We start from the raw sequence: 16,418 nt of genomic DNA, 5'->3' as shown, positions 1-16,418 counted from the left end.
CAAGTCAGCCCTGCTTGGAGAGAGAAAGAGAGGTGGGGGGAGTATCCGTTTTGTCTGTAGGCTGCAGTGGTACACACACACACACCTTGTCTATGGGCTATACTGATACTCCCACACTCTTACACGCACACGCTATTTCTCCCATACACACACACAGAAACTCACACTCACCAGCTCTCTCACTGTGGGAGTGAACGCTTCTTTGGTCATGGAAATGTGCGAGTGAATCTCACAGTCCCAGTGGAAGTTTACAGGAGATAAGCCCTGAGCAGACAGTGGAAAAACCCTCACTGTGACCTCCCCTTTAGAGAGAGGGAGGGAGAGAGAAAGACAGAGGGAGGGAGGGAGAGACAATGCACTCACTGACTACTGCAGCTGACACCAAAATGCAGTGTCAGAAGGGAGGCTATATGGACACGCCTAGTGCCCAAATTAATTACGTTTCTTGCGCACTGAGATTCGAGTAGAGACGAATGGATTGGGTTCACGCAGTCCCAATGAGCCCTTCCCAGCTACCTAGTTTATGCTTGTGGCTAGAAACTTCAGCGAGAATTTGAAACTTGTCTGCCGAAGTTGAAATCATTTTGTTTTTATCTGAGTATATATATGTTTTTGAATGTAACGTTAGACGTTAATGCAGGAGTTGTACATTTTTGGTGAAAACTACAATAAATGTGCTTCAGCTGTCACCAAGGTCTGTTATTGGCTACGCTATCTAGCTACCCTTTCCTTACTGTGGCAAGCGGAAGCGAAGGACACTGTTCCCAGTGTTGTTGTGTTGCATGCTTGCAGCACAAACTCTCCCCATTGAGTGTAGATTGTATCCAGATGGTTACTACAAACATTAGAAGTTATTTATTGTCTAGGCTTCTATCGTACTTGGAATAAAATCATGTTGGATGGAACAAATTGGAGATGGTGACCAATAAGACAAGTTATTTCTCCCTCGCCCATCGACATAATCATCACGTTCTTTAACAGGTTTTAACTAGTGCCATGCTTCTGCTGTTGCCAGGTAGCCAGCATTGCCTATCTGGGAGAGGCTTATCAGGATGACTAACTGAACCAAACCCCTTTGTCTCGACATTACTCTCAGCTGTGTCACATACACTTCATGGCCAAAAGTATGTGGCACCTTCTCGTCGAACATCTCATTCCAAAATCATGAGCATTAATAATGTGTTGGTCCTCCCTTTGCTGCTGTAACAGCCTCTGCTCTGCTGGGAAGGCTTTCCACTAGATGTTGGAACATTGCTGCTGGGACTTGCTTTAATTCAGCCATGAGAGCATTGGTGATGTTGGGCGATTAGGCCTGACTTGCAGTCGGCGTTCCAATTCATCCCAAAGGTGTTTGATGGGGTTGAGGTCAGAACGGTCTGCAGGCCAGTCAAGTTCTTCCACACCAATCTCAACAAACCATTTCTGTATGGACCTCGCTTTTTGCACGGGGGCATTGTCATGCTGAAACAGGAAAGGGCCTTCCCCAAACTGTTGCAACAAAGTTGGAAGCACAGAATCGTCTAGAATGTCATTGTATGCTGTAGCATTAAGATTTCCCAGATTCGTCCATCGGACTGCCAGATGGGGAGGCCTGATTCATCACAGAGAACGCATTTCCACGGCTACAGAGTCCAATGGCGGCGAGCTTTACACCACTCCAGTTAACGCTTGGCATTGTGCATGATGGTCTTAGGCTTGTGTGCAGCTGCTCGGCCATGGAAACCCATTTCATGAAACTCCCAACGTACAGTTCATGTGCTGAGGTTGCTTCCAGAGGCAATTTGGAACTCGGTATTGAGTGTTGCAACCGAGGACAGACGATTTTTACGCGCTACGCGCTTCAGCATTCGGTGGTCGCATTTTGTGAGCTTGTGTGGCCTACCACTTCTCGGCTGAGCTGTTGTTACTCCTAGACGTTTCCACTTTACAATAACAGCACTTACAATTGACCGGGGCAGCTCTAGCAGGGCAGAAATTTGACGAACTGACTTGTTGGAAAGGTGGCATCCTTTGAAGGTGCCACGTTGAAAGTCACTGAGCTCTTCAGTAAGGCCATTTTGCAACCAATGTTTGTCTATGGAGATTGCATGGCCATGTGCTCGATTTTATACACCTATCAGCAACGGATGTGGCTGAATCCACTCATTTGAAGGGGTGTCCACATACTTTTGGCCATGTAGTGTCCATCATCCATTAGGGAAAGGGGGGATACCTAGTCAGTTGTACAACTGAATGCATTCAACTGAAATGTGTCTAACGCATTTAACCCAACTCCTCTGAATCAGAGGGCACCATGAGTGTCTGTACAGCCTCTCCCCTAGCAGAAAGGCTCCTTGAGCAGGCCGTGGTCAAGCACAGGAACTGAGGGAGGAGATGTGAACATAAAGCAAGTACAGCATGTGGAATACATGTTTGGACACAATCATGTTGATGTGTCTGCTGCCGTGTGCTCTGTAGCCATTGGCTACTGGTCTGCTACACCTGAAAAACTGTGGGGCATATGCATGGCATCTTTTCCAAACACATTAGTCCAGGCCTAGATAACCCATCATCAAACCATTGATTTTCCCCACCTTGACTGCTGCTCAGGCTTCAACAAAGCATCACGTGCACCTCAGCATTTACAGGGCAGTGAGTTCAGTTCACTGAACAATCTTGAGGATATAGCTGTGGAGACATAGGAGAGATGAGATGAAAGTAACCAGTCATGCTGGCATCACGTTGCCAGGTGTCCAGCCATCTGAATCACGAGACGTGACATTTGAGATCTTCCCTTGAGAGTCCTTTGCCCTTCATTTGGCAGAGAAGCCTTCAGCACTCAGATTAACGTTTGCTTTGTCTCTGAAGCACTATGTCCTTTATTACAAGCAGGAGGGCTGGGCTTGTGTAGGAGGGGCGAGGTGAAAGGGTGGGCTCAAACAGTAAAGAACCTAAAGGCAACAGTAAAGATACTTGGTCACGAACCAGCAGGTTTTAATGAAACAGTTTTTAGATGTGGTAGGCAGGCTTGTCCAGTTCCCATGCTCTCTTTGTTTCATGGCGCCTCAATAACAGGAACACAAATAATTAAATTGCCTCAAGTCAACTGTTCATTTTGATGTTTAAAAAGTCAAAGTGTTCTTAAGTGTAACGATTCCTGTTTTCATGAGTCATTTTAATTGACCTACAACATTGTTGTTGAATGTTGGTGTGTGATATGATCTGTTATGTTGTGATATCTCAAGGTGGTTGACCTTTTCTTGATCGTATTTCTAAATAAAGCAGTGGGACCACTTGTCTGAGAAATATAAAACGCAGGAAATAGGGCCTTCTATCTATTAACCTTGGTATTTTCTGCTGCTTATGGCTCTGTAATAAGAAGTGATTCTGTTTGTGTTGCAGTCAGTTATGATGGTTACATTGGCCTAGTAGTGATGTTATTCTTGTGATGGGCTTGTTAGGTTGCTGCTGAGTTTTCCACTAGAGGGCAGGTCAGAGAAGGCAAATCCTGTGGTGCACAAGCACAATGCCCAGTTAGTTGGCTGTGACCAAAAGTAGCCTGCCATGCATGCTGTCTTTTCAGTGACTTCATGGAAAAACAGCTTATAGTTAGTGAGTTAATTATATATCTGCCCTTGTTATTGATCAAATCAAATTCATTTATATAGCCCTTCGTACATCAGCTGATATCTCAAAGTGCTGTACAGAAACCCAGCCTAAAACCCCAAACAGCAAGCAATGCAGGTGTAGAAGCACGGTGGTTAGGAAAAACTCTCTAGAAAGGCCAAAACCTAGGAAGAAACCTAGAGAGGAACCAGGCTATGTGGGGTGGCCAGTCCTCTTCTGGCTGTGCCGGGTAGAGATAACAGAACATGGCCAAGATGTTCAAATGTTCATAAATGACCAGCATGGTCGAATAATAATAAGGCAATTATATGCTGTAATACAATATTTTCAGGATCATTTGACTGGCTTTACAAAGTGAATCCTGTCACCTGTCTTTGACAGTGGTTGAATAGGCTTGTTAAATGTGGTGGAAAAGGGATTAACATGGGTTTGATTTCTGATGGTCAGTCAATTGAGGATTTCAAAAATCTCAAGTTAAAACCTGTCTATCTTATTCCTGACTTTATGGTGTGATTGTTCCTCTTAATCTTGGATTTACCTTTCTGCTCTTCCCTTTTTAATGTCTTCCACCCTATGAAAAAAGCAGGGGCAAACCAAGGCGTGGTAATACTATGCCATATATCTAGCTGTAGCTGAAAAGGTTGCAGCATCTTTCACTTGGTTGGAGCCCAGGAGGCTCCCTGGTTTTGGGCCATGTTGCTAGCTTTTGGCTGGCCTGGTAGACCCGGGTACCTTAGCAGCAGTGGCGCTTTGCCACATATCTCACCCCAGTGAGAGCTGTCATAGCAGGTGGGGGGAGGGAGATGCAGGCAAATATTGCATGGTGCACTCCAAAGGCCCTGCGCAGGATCTCTGTTGGGCGCTGAATAGTTCAGAGCCTTGGCGTACAGGTGGGTAGAAATGTCACGCCCAGGCGCCAGGTTTTCACCGGCCCAATTATGCCATGACTGCTGGGAGAGGGAATTGTTTATTATCAATGTGGGGGGGGGGGGTAATTTTGCCTTGCAGACTTACTGCCACTCCCTTAAAACAATAAGGGTGTAAATCTCTGCCACTCCTTCATTCTTTCAGCAAAGTGTCAGTGTCGGCCATTTTAGCTTTAGATCCACAACTTAAGAGAGCAGCGCGCCCTCAACCCTCACCAAACAAGTATTTAGATTGAAACATGAACCAGCCAAGCGTCTCGTCTTTCTGCTCTCTAAATGTGTACATAGGAAAGGTGTCATTAGTGATAAGAACAAATGAGAGGATATCAGTAAAGGGAAATTGTTAAGTGACAAGCGTTGCCTGGGGACAGAACACGCCTATCCTGCTGCCTTCAGTCCCTCCTTCGCTGGTCATCGGCTGATGCAATACCAAGGTGCCGTTGCAGGTGGCTCTCCCGGAGTTAATCCTCTGCCTTTTGAATGGCGCGTTAAGCCCCGCCTCCTCACCCTTTCCCCCTGTGGCCGGCTGGCCCATAGTAGTTCCTTTTCACCTGATGCCCATGACCTCTCACCCAGTGAAGTCTTTTACTCAATGCCTTGAGCTGTGCAGCTCTCAGCCTCTTAGCTGGTGGACACCTTCCCTGCCTCTCTGCCTGGCTGCCTACTTAGACTCTCACCTGCTGCAGTTGACACACTTCAGTCAGCAGCCAACTGTGGGAATTGGCCTGTGGGCTTAGACTAGTTTGCAGACGTGACTGACGATATTGTTACCTACTCTCCCTTGAATTTGACTATGTGTGTGTAATTGTTTGTGTGTGTAATTGTTTGTGTGTGCGTTTGTGTGTACATTGTGTGTGTGTGTGTGTGTGTGTGTAAGAGAAATAAAGACAAAAAATTGCTGTATTAATCAACACATTAAAAAAACACTTTACAAGTGGTATCCTAAGGGTCAACTGATCGTCAGTATGTCGCGGTTGATCAGACATTATAAAGATGTTTGCGTTGCAGATCCGTTCCTCCATCAATACGATGCTGTTCAGCCAACGGGAGTTCAGCTGGGTGCGTCACATGCTCATCGCCGCCTTCATCCTCCTGTTCAACAACCTGCTGGTCATCTTCGTCCCCACCATCAGAGACATCTTCGGCTTCATCGGTGAGTCCTCAACCACAGCAGTGGTCTCCAATCCATTCCTGGAGAGCTACGGGGTGTGCAGGCTTTTGTTCCCACCAAGCACTAACACTGTTTGATGTCTTGATGTGGAGGTATTTCATTGAGTGAGGTGTGTTAGTGCTGGGCTGGCTCAAACGCCCGCACCTCCTGAGGCTAGTTCTGTCTAAGTGAGGACATTTGTTTAGACAGAAAAGACTAAATGACTGATGGTGTTCTTCTTCCCGTTTCCCCTCTGACAGGCTCTTCTGCAGCCACCATGCTCATCTTCATCCTCCCTGCTGCCTTCTATCTACGCCTGGTCAAGTCTGTGCCGATGCGCTCCGTGCAAAAGATCTCGGTAATTGTGCAGGAAACGATGGTGCACAAACACTCAACTCAAAATCACATACGGTGACTCACACACAGAACAGCCACTCTGACACACGCAACATATGACACACACATGACATAGCCTGACGAAATTAGCACCCATCAACATGCCCACACAGACACACCATAGCTGACCACCATCCACAACAACCCTGATTTACAGCAGTCCCCCAAAACAGGGTTTCCCAGAGGCCCACTGAGATTCTTGCCAAAAAATGATTGCACTGCATGTACAGATATGAACACTTCACACAACCTCCTCTCACAGAGTCGTTATTATTTTTCATGATGTCTTTTAGGCGGCCATTTTCCTGGTGGTGGGCATCATCTTCATGTTCAGCAGCCTGTCGCTCATCGCAATGGACTGGATCCACAACCCTCCCGGCTCCGGCAGTGGTCACTAAGACGACCCCCCCCTTACCTCCTCCCCCTCTCACCTCAAACCCCCTCCCCTGACTGTGCCTTGGGGTTAAGGTCACCGGGCCCGGGGGGTGCCCCCACACATCACCCACAGACTGAGTACATCAGCGTACTGTAAAGGGGCGGTTCGCTTTTCTCAACCCCCACCCCTTTCCACAAAGTATTACTGGAGGGGACTACGTTCTACGACTGAAACAGACTCTTTTAAGTTCGTTATTATTTTTCTTTCTTGTTGTTGGATGGTTTAGTTCTGTAGAATCCTCCACAACAGGGGCTCGCCGAAAGGACACAAAGTAATCAAGGAGGACGGTCAGAAACGGGAGAAAAGACGTCAGACGCTGTGGCTGTTGCTGCGCGCCCTGCCGTAGTTGTCTAGATTACCCATCATCTCTACTCTGTGATATTCCCTGAGCAAAGTAAAAATACGAGCAGGGACCTCAACCATTAAACTGTCAAGAGAACCCAAAGAGAACGAGAGCTGATCTGAGAGCTGCCACTATTGGAGCTGGTTGTGACTGCAGGCGTGGCTTCAGCACCATGGGCTCTGCACACTTGAAGATTAGAGAGAGAGAGAGGTGGGATAAGGGTTCAAAAACAAAGAGCACTTTTAGCATATGTTTCAAGTTTTAATGTATTTTTAACACATCCAGACACACAAGAAACACACACACATACAGCACGCCATCTACACTAATTGGAGCTATTTTGCTTACTGTCAAAATGTATTTTTGTACACCTAGGGGGAGTAAGAAAAGTCGATGTAACGGTACATATGACAGGTGTAGTATCTTTTTCCGAGTTAGAGCCTGGAAAAAGTTGTTCTGAGGGATATTTGTAAATTAGGTTTGGTAAAGTAGTTTATATTGTATTTTATACTTTTACAATCAATCAAATCACCACAGTTTATGTGCACACACAAATTTCTCAGTGGCTGGTGTGTTGCTCTCAAACATCCCTTGACAGCAATCATGAGATCAGACGTTAGCAATCATACACATTGACAGACACATACACCAAGTTAAAAATTTCAGCCATGTCCATTCTCCCAATCAACACTTAACGCGATTATCAACACACACTGTCAGCCATTCTGAAACAGCCGTGTAGACTGAGCTTCAAACAAGAGACTGCATACTGTGTTATTGTCGCAGAGATTTGAATGTTGCCGAGTTTTGAATGTACCGGTACTTGGCCAAACGTCGACTGATCTACTCAATGACAGTTTACGTGTTTCTTTCTTTGCCTTCTTATTCACTCTTGTCCAATGTGTCACACTACAGAGCCCTTGGGTCAATTGCAGTGAACAATACCAGGAGATGAGCTCATGTTGTTGGCTTGAGATCATTTTCAGCTTGTAACTCCATCTCTTCCTAAACTTCATGTGAAGTGAACTGTGCTATGAAATACAACTAGTGAACGCTAGTTTCAGTGAAAAGGAACAACAACAGAACTCTGTGAGAGTTAAAGGTATACTGGCAGTATACCATACAGGTTATTTAGCTATTTGACTTGGCACAGCGATCCTATAACCCATGAGACTGTTTTTATTCTATCCCAGTGTGTAAAACGATATCTTGTGACAAAATTAAATTGTGGGAAAGAATATTCTGGGTAAAATAAGCAATGGATTGAACCTCCAGACTGTGCTGTTTCTGGGACACAAGATACATTGTTTTATCTGTGTTTGCAGTTCACATCTTAAAGGGGAAATCTGCAGTTGCTAAATTTTTTTACTTGTAAATTAATGATTTGTACCCATTGATTCTTGAAAAATACAACTTATAAATGCCTCAAGAGCTTAGTTTAACCGTCGTACCCCATCAGATCCCAAAATATATGATTAGTTTACTCCAATGTTTGTAAACAACGTAAATGTAAACAACATATAGACTCAAAACATGGTTAAAGCAATCATTTTGATATCATGGAAGGTCAGTCCTTGCATCCTTAGATCTCAACCTTCAGCTTTTTCCGGAACAGCCGGGGACTACACTTTGTTATTGCTTCAACTGCTGATTGCCCCTTTAAGTTCAATATGGGTCATAATGTCAAATGTGGAAAAGATTAGAGAAATTAAATGCATCCACTGTTACTTAGCAGGCTTGTCATTTGGTGATGTTTATACCAGCGATTTGTTTATGCCAGATTGCTGCTGATAGTAGAGTTAACATAAACAGTATGTGTTTATTACTGTAATTGTGACTATTGTTACTGTAATTTACATAATTTCAACAGGCCACCGTGTCTTAAAATGCCCTAATTAATTCATTAACACCACGATAAAGGAATTTCAAAATGTTGTGCAAATTGTGCCGTGCTGAAAAAACATTAGCAGTTTGCATTCAAAGCATAGAATACCTGTTTTCTAAGGTGTTAAAGCAGATGCTTTTTCTGATTGGATCCAGCCAGAATGGACAACATTTACAGATCCTTTGTGGATCTACATATGCATGAAACAAATTGATATTTCAAATGAAATGCTATGTAATGCGTATGTTTTGGATTACAAACATGGTCTTTTCTGACAACTTGTATATGCTTTGTAAATAATCTTATTATATGGTACTCACTGAATTATGTGTGTGGGGGGTTGTAAGGGATTTTACCAGAAGTCTTCTACAATCTGACTGTTATTTTAGTATTCAATGTTTTTGATTTTGCTCTATGATGATATTTCTTTCTTTTATGGAAGCTTGTACATTTGTAGAAAATCTCTATCCCTTTTCATTTCTTTATAGTTACATATCTGGAGGACGTAGACCTTGAATTAATGAATGGTTTTGTTGGTAATGTTGTCTGATGCCTCAGTTCTACAGGGGCTGCAGGGTCCAAGTAGAATGTCAGTGTTGATGTCTTGCGAGACTTGGGTAGATATTGTCTATGTTGAGCTGAAGTATTTGATTCATGCCATGCGGGTGAGTGCGCTGTCAAAAGATCCATGACGTTCAGATAACATGCTTTTAGTAAGAACCACCCTACAGTCACATTTGAGATGCGGCCCGCATCGATAGGGGCTGCTGGGTCTTTGCTGAAATTCCTCCTGAGCCTCAGTTACTATATGTGAAGATACACTTCATGAAGTGTATTGACAAAAACCTTACTATTGTGTGAGAATGCAGAAACCAATCTTTGCCTTAATAATTGCAAACTTCAGTTCATCTAGGGAGCAAACCTTAGGGTCAGGCACGGCACCAGATGTAAGACCGTCATACAGTGATATTCTCCTTTTTTTCTCTCCCAATGAAGGACCAGAGCGGAGACCACAGATGTTGGGGTCTCAGACACTCACAGATGCCCTCAATATCACTCAGGGGTCTCAGACACCAATCTTTGCCTTAAAACTTCAGAATTTTTTCTCTCCCAATGAAGGACCAGAGCGGAGACCACAGATGTTGGGGTCTCAGACACTCAAGAATTGGGTTGGGGGGGGGGGATCTTTCAGCGCTATGCCCTCAATATCACTCAGGTACAATGTCCTCGCCCTCTGTTATGAAACATACTTTAGACTGTTGTAGCATGACATGCTATAGTCACGACAGCTGACTTTAATATACGTTAAATGACCAAACACTGGCATGCAAACTGCGTGTCATGCGTTTGACAAAGTCAAGTAGGCTTCATGCCGGAGGGTTTAAGTAATGTGTTACCCCAAAACCATCTGCCTTATCTGTAACCTGGCCTGAAAGAAGCACTGCGTCAGCATCAGTGTCCTGCCGTTCAGTGTCTGCCTTATCTGTAACCTGGCCTGAAAGAAGCACTGCGTCAGCATCAGTGTCCTGCCGTTCAGTGTTATCTGTAACCTGGCCTGAAAGATGCACTGGGTCAGCATCAGTGTCCTGCCGTTCAGTGTCTGCCTTATCTGTAACCTGGCCTGAAAGAAGCCTGCGTCAGCATCAGTGTCCTGCCGTTCAGTGTCTGCCTTATCTGTAACCTGGCCTGAAAGAAGCACTGTCAGCATCAGTGTCCTGCCGTTCAGTGTCTGCCTTATCTGTAACCTGGCCTGAAAGAAGCACTGCGTCAGCATCAGTGTCCTGCCGTTCAGTGTCTGCCTTATCTGTAACCTGGCCTGAAAGATGCACTGGGTCAGCATCAGTGTCCTGCCGTTCAGTGTCTGCCTTATCTGTAACCTGGCCTGAAAGAAGCACTGCGTCAGCATCAGTGTCCTGCCGTTCAGTGTCTGCCTTATCTGTAACCTGGCCTGAAAGAAGCACTGCGTCAGCATCAGTGTCCTGCCGTTCAGTGTCTGCCTTATCTGTAACCTGGCCTGAAAGAAGCACTGCGTCAGCATCAGTGTCCTGCCGTTCAGCGTCTGCTTCCTGTGGATCAACTAACATTCAAATTGTATATTTGCCTGAACAAAGGGGATTTTTGTATCAGAGAAGCTGTTTCAATGTCATGTAACATGAACAATAAAAATGTGAAATAAACCTGGCTGGATCTCTCTGCTGTTGAAATGAGGTAAAAACAAGGAGTTGTGCCTTGAGTCCGCCAGATCAGAGGCAGTAGAGATGACCAGGGATGTTCTCTTGATAAGTGTGCAAATTGGACCATTTTCTGTCCTGCTAAGCATTCAAAATGTAACGAGTACTTTTGGATTTCAGGGAAAATGTATGGAGTAAAAAGTACATAATTCTCTTTAGGAATGTAGTGAAGTAAAAGTTGTCAAAAATATAAATAGTAAAGTAGATACCCTAAAAAACTACTTAAGTAGTACTTTAAATTATTTTTACTTAATTAAGTACTTTATACCAATGAATAAGGCTCCTCGGGGGTTTGTGATATATGGCCAATCTACCACTGCTAAGGGCTGTATCCAGGCACTCCATGTTGCATCGTGCATAAAAACAGCCCTTGGCCATGGTATATTGGCCATATACCACACCCCCTCGGGCCTTATTGCTTAAGTAGTACCCAGAATCAACTAAAAATGCAACAAAAAATTGCTCTGATTATTAGCTACTGAAAAATATGACTTGATTTCTTTAGTAATGCATCTTATAAATTCCTTGACCAGTTTAGTATAATCATTTAAGTACCATACCATAACTCTTTGTAAGTATGTGAAATATTATTGTTATTTTTTTAACATTTGACAACGAGGTCTAATTAAATGACATTGGATTGAACCTCAACTTATGATAACATTTGAATTTAATTTCATTCCTTCTCTTCTACAGCTATAGTGTTAATGTTAATTCATCATTATCTTTCAAGCTCCGCAACAAATATGCAGTATGGCTAATGGACGTGTGCATGTGAGTGTGTGCACTTGCTTGGGGTTGTATCTACTCACCATATCCCCTCTCTCCCTGCCCACAGCTGGTGTTACGACGCCTGTGACCGACTCACAGGGCATAATAACTCTTCATTTGGGAGCAATTTTACTGGTGTAATGACACAGTGCACTCTGGCCTGTCCAGAAATATACCTTTGTCCTGTCTATTTAACATCCAGCCCTGACATCTAGCACCCGCTTGTCATGTTCCAGGACAGGTCACACACTGGTGGTCAGGTGGGAGCTAGGAGGTGTTGTTCTCTACCCTCCACCTTATCAAAAACAGATCAGGAATCGGCCTTCAAATACTGTGGAGCAGGTTGTGAGTTTCATTTTAATTAAGACACTATTCCAGCTGTACTGGCTGTACAGTAGCTCAAGTGCATTCAGTTCATGATTTTTTATTTAACTAAGTAAGTCAATTAAGAACAAATTCTTATTTACAATGATGGCCTAGGAACAGTGGGTTAACTGCCTTGTTCAGGGGCAGAACAGATTTTGACCTTGTCAGCTCTGGGATTTTATCTAGCAACCTTTTGGTTACTGGCCCAACACTCTAACCACTAACCATTATGAATGCTTTAAATGTTATTTTATTTATGTTATGAAATTTGGTGAAATACCATCAGTAAATTCCAAGAAATTGGGCTATTAAGACATACCACTACATTTTGTAGTAAAATATAACAGTAAAAAATAGAATACTACTTTCTTGTATTATTGAATTTGTTGTGTGTGTGTCTGTGTCTGAGTGTGAGCACCAGCTCATAGCCTCACTCCGGATGCAGGTCACATTCCTCTGCGTGGTTCCCTGTGGATCTGGTTACATAATGCCTCTGGATCATCCCCTGCCTCTACCACCCCCCTCTCTCTTTCTCCCTCTATCTTTTTATCCTCACCCTGTCCCACCAAGGACACATACTCACCTGATTTCCAGTGATGCACTGACCCTCCTTCTGTGTCCTTCTATGACACTGTGATACAGTAATTCATCCAATGAGACGTCTCAGAGATTTCATTTCAAAAACAGAAAGGTCTAGGCCAATGCCATTTCTGTTGATATACGGCTCTGGTCTAGAGAATTCCATATACAGTAAATATGCTGTACCACAATAGTGTGTTTGTTGAAGAGGTAAGTACAGAATCCTCTGTAGTAAGGCTTGTGTAGCACTGTCATAGCAGTGACATAATATGCATTATATGCAGTCATTAACTCTTATGACAGATGACTTAAAGTGATTCTCCAGAACTTTGTGTAATTTCAGCCAGTAGTTTTTAAAGGGGTGCTAAACGAGCCAAAACGGGTCTCTTTTTGTTTTTTGTGTACTACGTCATCCAGTTATGTATAATATGTTATGTCCTGCAAATTCACATTAAATGTTACATTCGTACAATATTTTATGAATTTGTTGTGCTTAAGGTGCCGGACTGCATCTTTAACACTATGGCAAATGTCAGCTAATTGACTATCTGTAAGTTTAACCAACTAGCTTAGCAAAATAACGGTTTGTGTCACAACTGAGTTAAGTTAGTTGCCATGAGCTGACATCAGCTGTCATGACTGCTTAGGGCATCTGTTATGTCATAGTTTATTTAACTAGGCAAGTCAGTTAAGAACAAATTCCTATTTACAATGACAGCCTACCAATGTCAGGCCTTACCAAGAAGTGATGAGGTGAAGTGTTACCGTTGAGGATAAATTCCTCTATGCCTGCTTGATTTCATTTCCCATTAACCAACAGCACATACATCAATATCTCCTGGCAAAGAATCAGTAGGAATTGATTGTAGCCAGCAAACTGACATATTCACCGGAAACTGAGCCATGGTATGTTGGAATTCAAATGCTGTACACAGCTAAGACACATGCTGATGCAGATGCTATTTGAGGATGTGTACATGTGAGTCATATACAGTGAGCTCCAAAAGTATTTTTGAACAGTGACACATTTTTTGTTGTTATGGCTCTGTACTCCAGCACTTTAGATTTGAAATTATACAATGATGATTGTGGACTACAGGAAAAGGAGGACCGAGCACGCCCCCATTCTCATCGACAGGGCTGTAGTGGAGCAGATTGAGAGCTTCAAGTTCCTTGGTGTCCACATCACCAACATACTAACATGGTCCAAGCTCACCAAGACAGTCGTGAAGAGAGCACAACAAAACCTATTCTCCCACCATCTAGAGCATCACTGGTTGCATCACTGCCTGGTATGGTAACTGCTCGGCCTCCGACCGCAAGGCACTACAAAGGGTAGTGCGTACAACCCCGTAAGTAACTGGGGCCAAAGTTCCTGCCATCCAGGACCTCCATACCAGGCGATGTCAGATGAAGGCCCTGAAAATTGTCAAAGACTCCAGCCACCCTAGTCATAGACAGTTATCTCTGCTACCGCATAGCAAGCAGTACCAGAGCGCCAAGTCTAGGTCCAAGAGGCTTTTAAATAGCTTCTACCCCCAAGCCATAAAACTCCTGAACATCGAATCAAACGGCTACCCAGACTATTTGCATTTCCCCCGCCCCCCTTTTACGCTGCTGCTACTCTCTGTTTATTATCTATGCATAGTCACTTTAAGAACTCTACCTACGTGTACATATTACCACAATTGAGTGCTGATAGTTGTCACCCACTTCACCTGAAAATGTGTTTGCCCTATAGCCAATTCTGTCGATTCAAAAGAATTTGCAAAAAAACAATCAGATTTCGACAGAAATATGGCTGAGACGCAAAGAAAGTTCAAGGAGAGGGGCTACAAAAATGATCATATTAATATTGCCATTGAGAAAATTCAAAACAAAACGAGACATGACCTTTTTCAAGGTCAGTCTCGCAAAAAGACGCATTCTTGTGTTCTAACTACCCGCTATTCAAAGCGTTCTGAACAAATTAAGGGAATTGTACACAAACATTGGCACATTCTAAAATCGGGTGATAGTAATGTGTTTTCGGGACCTTCCCTTGATCGTATTCTCGCGGGGCAGAAATCTCAGAGACCAACTCTGATTTACCACCCCTAGATATTCCTGAACAACGTCTATTTGCGCCCCTACTGGATGGAAATTACAAATGTAATGGCTGTGCTCAATGCAATGGCACTTATAAATGTAGATCCTTCAAACACCCACAAACAGGGAAATCGATCCCAATCAATTATGTTATGTGCTGCACTAAGGCAGTTATTTATCTTATAACTTTTCCTTGTAGTAAAAATGATGTAGGTAAAACAAAGCGCAAATTAAAAGTACGTATCTCAGAGCATCGTAGCGCCATTAGGTGTAAAAACTTACCCAGTTGCGGCCCACTTCTTGGAGGCAGGCCACTCGATTTCGTCTCGACGTTATATTGGCATCGAACATGTCACCTTCCCTAGGAGAGGGGGTGACCTTGATAATTTATTGTTAAAATGAGAGGCTGAATGGAGCTTTAACATAAAGACCCTTGCTCCCTTCGGTCTTAACGGAGACTTTGATCTGAAGCCATTCTTGTGATTATTGTGACTTTGCCATTGTAATTGTTTGTAAGCTTTTGTAGTCAAATTAATGTATGATCATATGCTATCCATTTGTTGTTTGTATTCTGTTCTTTGTATGCCATTTTAATATTTGATAATTAACCAATGATATTAGGCCACTCTTGGCCATGATTACAGACACCTGTGTCTTTTGACACTACATAAACGAGCCATCCCGCAGTGTTTGTGATTATACCCTGATGAAGACAGCTTGGCTGTCGAAATGTTGGTAATTACATTTTTGCATCTGAGCTCCTAGAGTGTGTGGTTCTCTTTAATTTTCATATTACCTCGACTAACCGGTGCACATTGACTCGGTACCCCCTGTATATAGCCTCGCTATTGTTATTTTACTGCTGCTCTTTAATTATTTGTTACATTTATCTTTTTATATTTTTAGGTATTTTTTATTAAAACTGTTGGTTAAGGGCTTGTAAGTAAGCATTTCAATGTAAGGTCTACATCTGTTCAGCGCTTGTGACAAATACAATTTGATTTGATTTGAACTACAGTGCAGGCTGTCGGCTTTAATTTGAGGGTATTTTCATTCATATCGGGTGAACCCGTTTAGAAATTACAGCACTTTTTGTACCATAGTCCCCCCATTTTAAGGGACCAAAATTATTGGGATAAAGTTATATGTATATTAAAGTATTAAAAAGTTTTGTATTTGGTCCCATATTCCTAGCACTCAATTATTATGTCACGCTTTTGACTTTACCAACTTGTTGGATGCATTTCTGTTTGTTTTGGATGTTTCAGATTATTTTGTGCCCAATAGAAATTAATGGTAAGTAATGTATTGTGTCATTTCGGAGTCACTTTTATTGTAAATAAGAATATAATGTTTCTAAACGCTTCTACATGAGTGTGGATGCTACCATGATTATGTATAACCCTGAATTAATCGTGAATAATGAAGAGTGCGAAAGTTACATAAGCACAAATATCATACCCCAAGACATGCTAACCTTTCCACATTACAATAACAGGGGAGTTTAGCATTTTGGGGGGTATGATATTTGTAACGTTCTCATTCATCATTACTCACTATTCATTCAATACCTTTGGAGCTCAGTGTAGTTGCGTTGTCTTTTCACCATAGACAACATGACATTAAAACTAGTCATCTCAA

The 16,418-nt window shown here is 43.0% G+C and overlaps 1 protein-coding gene across 2 annotated transcripts in view; it reads left to right on the top strand.

Annotated features, from left to right (window-relative positions):
* Positions 1-9,026, top strand: part of LOC135515039 (sodium-coupled neutral amino acid transporter 4-like) — a 29,894-nt gene extending 20,868 nt beyond the window's left edge. For both annotated transcript variants that reach the window (XM_064938844.1, XM_064938843.1), the window contains exons 14-16: positions 5,541-5,685; positions 5,943-6,040; positions 6,372-9,026. In XM_064938844.1, coding sequence (XP_064794916.1) covers positions 5,541-5,685; positions 5,943-6,040; positions 6,372-6,476 — 348 coding nt within the window. In that variant the 3' untranslated portion in view covers positions 6,477-9,026. The remainder of the gene's footprint in view (positions 1-5,540; positions 5,686-5,942; positions 6,041-6,371) is intronic.
* Positions 9,027-16,418: the final 7,392 nt, after the last annotated feature.

This window comes from Oncorhynchus masou, chromosome 26 (assembly GCF_036934945.1).
Source record: "Oncorhynchus masou masou isolate Uvic2021 chromosome 26, UVic_Omas_1.1, whole genome shotgun sequence".
NCBI lineage: Eukaryota > Metazoa > Chordata > Actinopteri > Salmoniformes > Salmonidae > Oncorhynchus > Oncorhynchus masou.
Note: the sequence above shows the minus strand (reverse complement) of the source record. Positions and strands in the feature narration are given on the sequence as shown.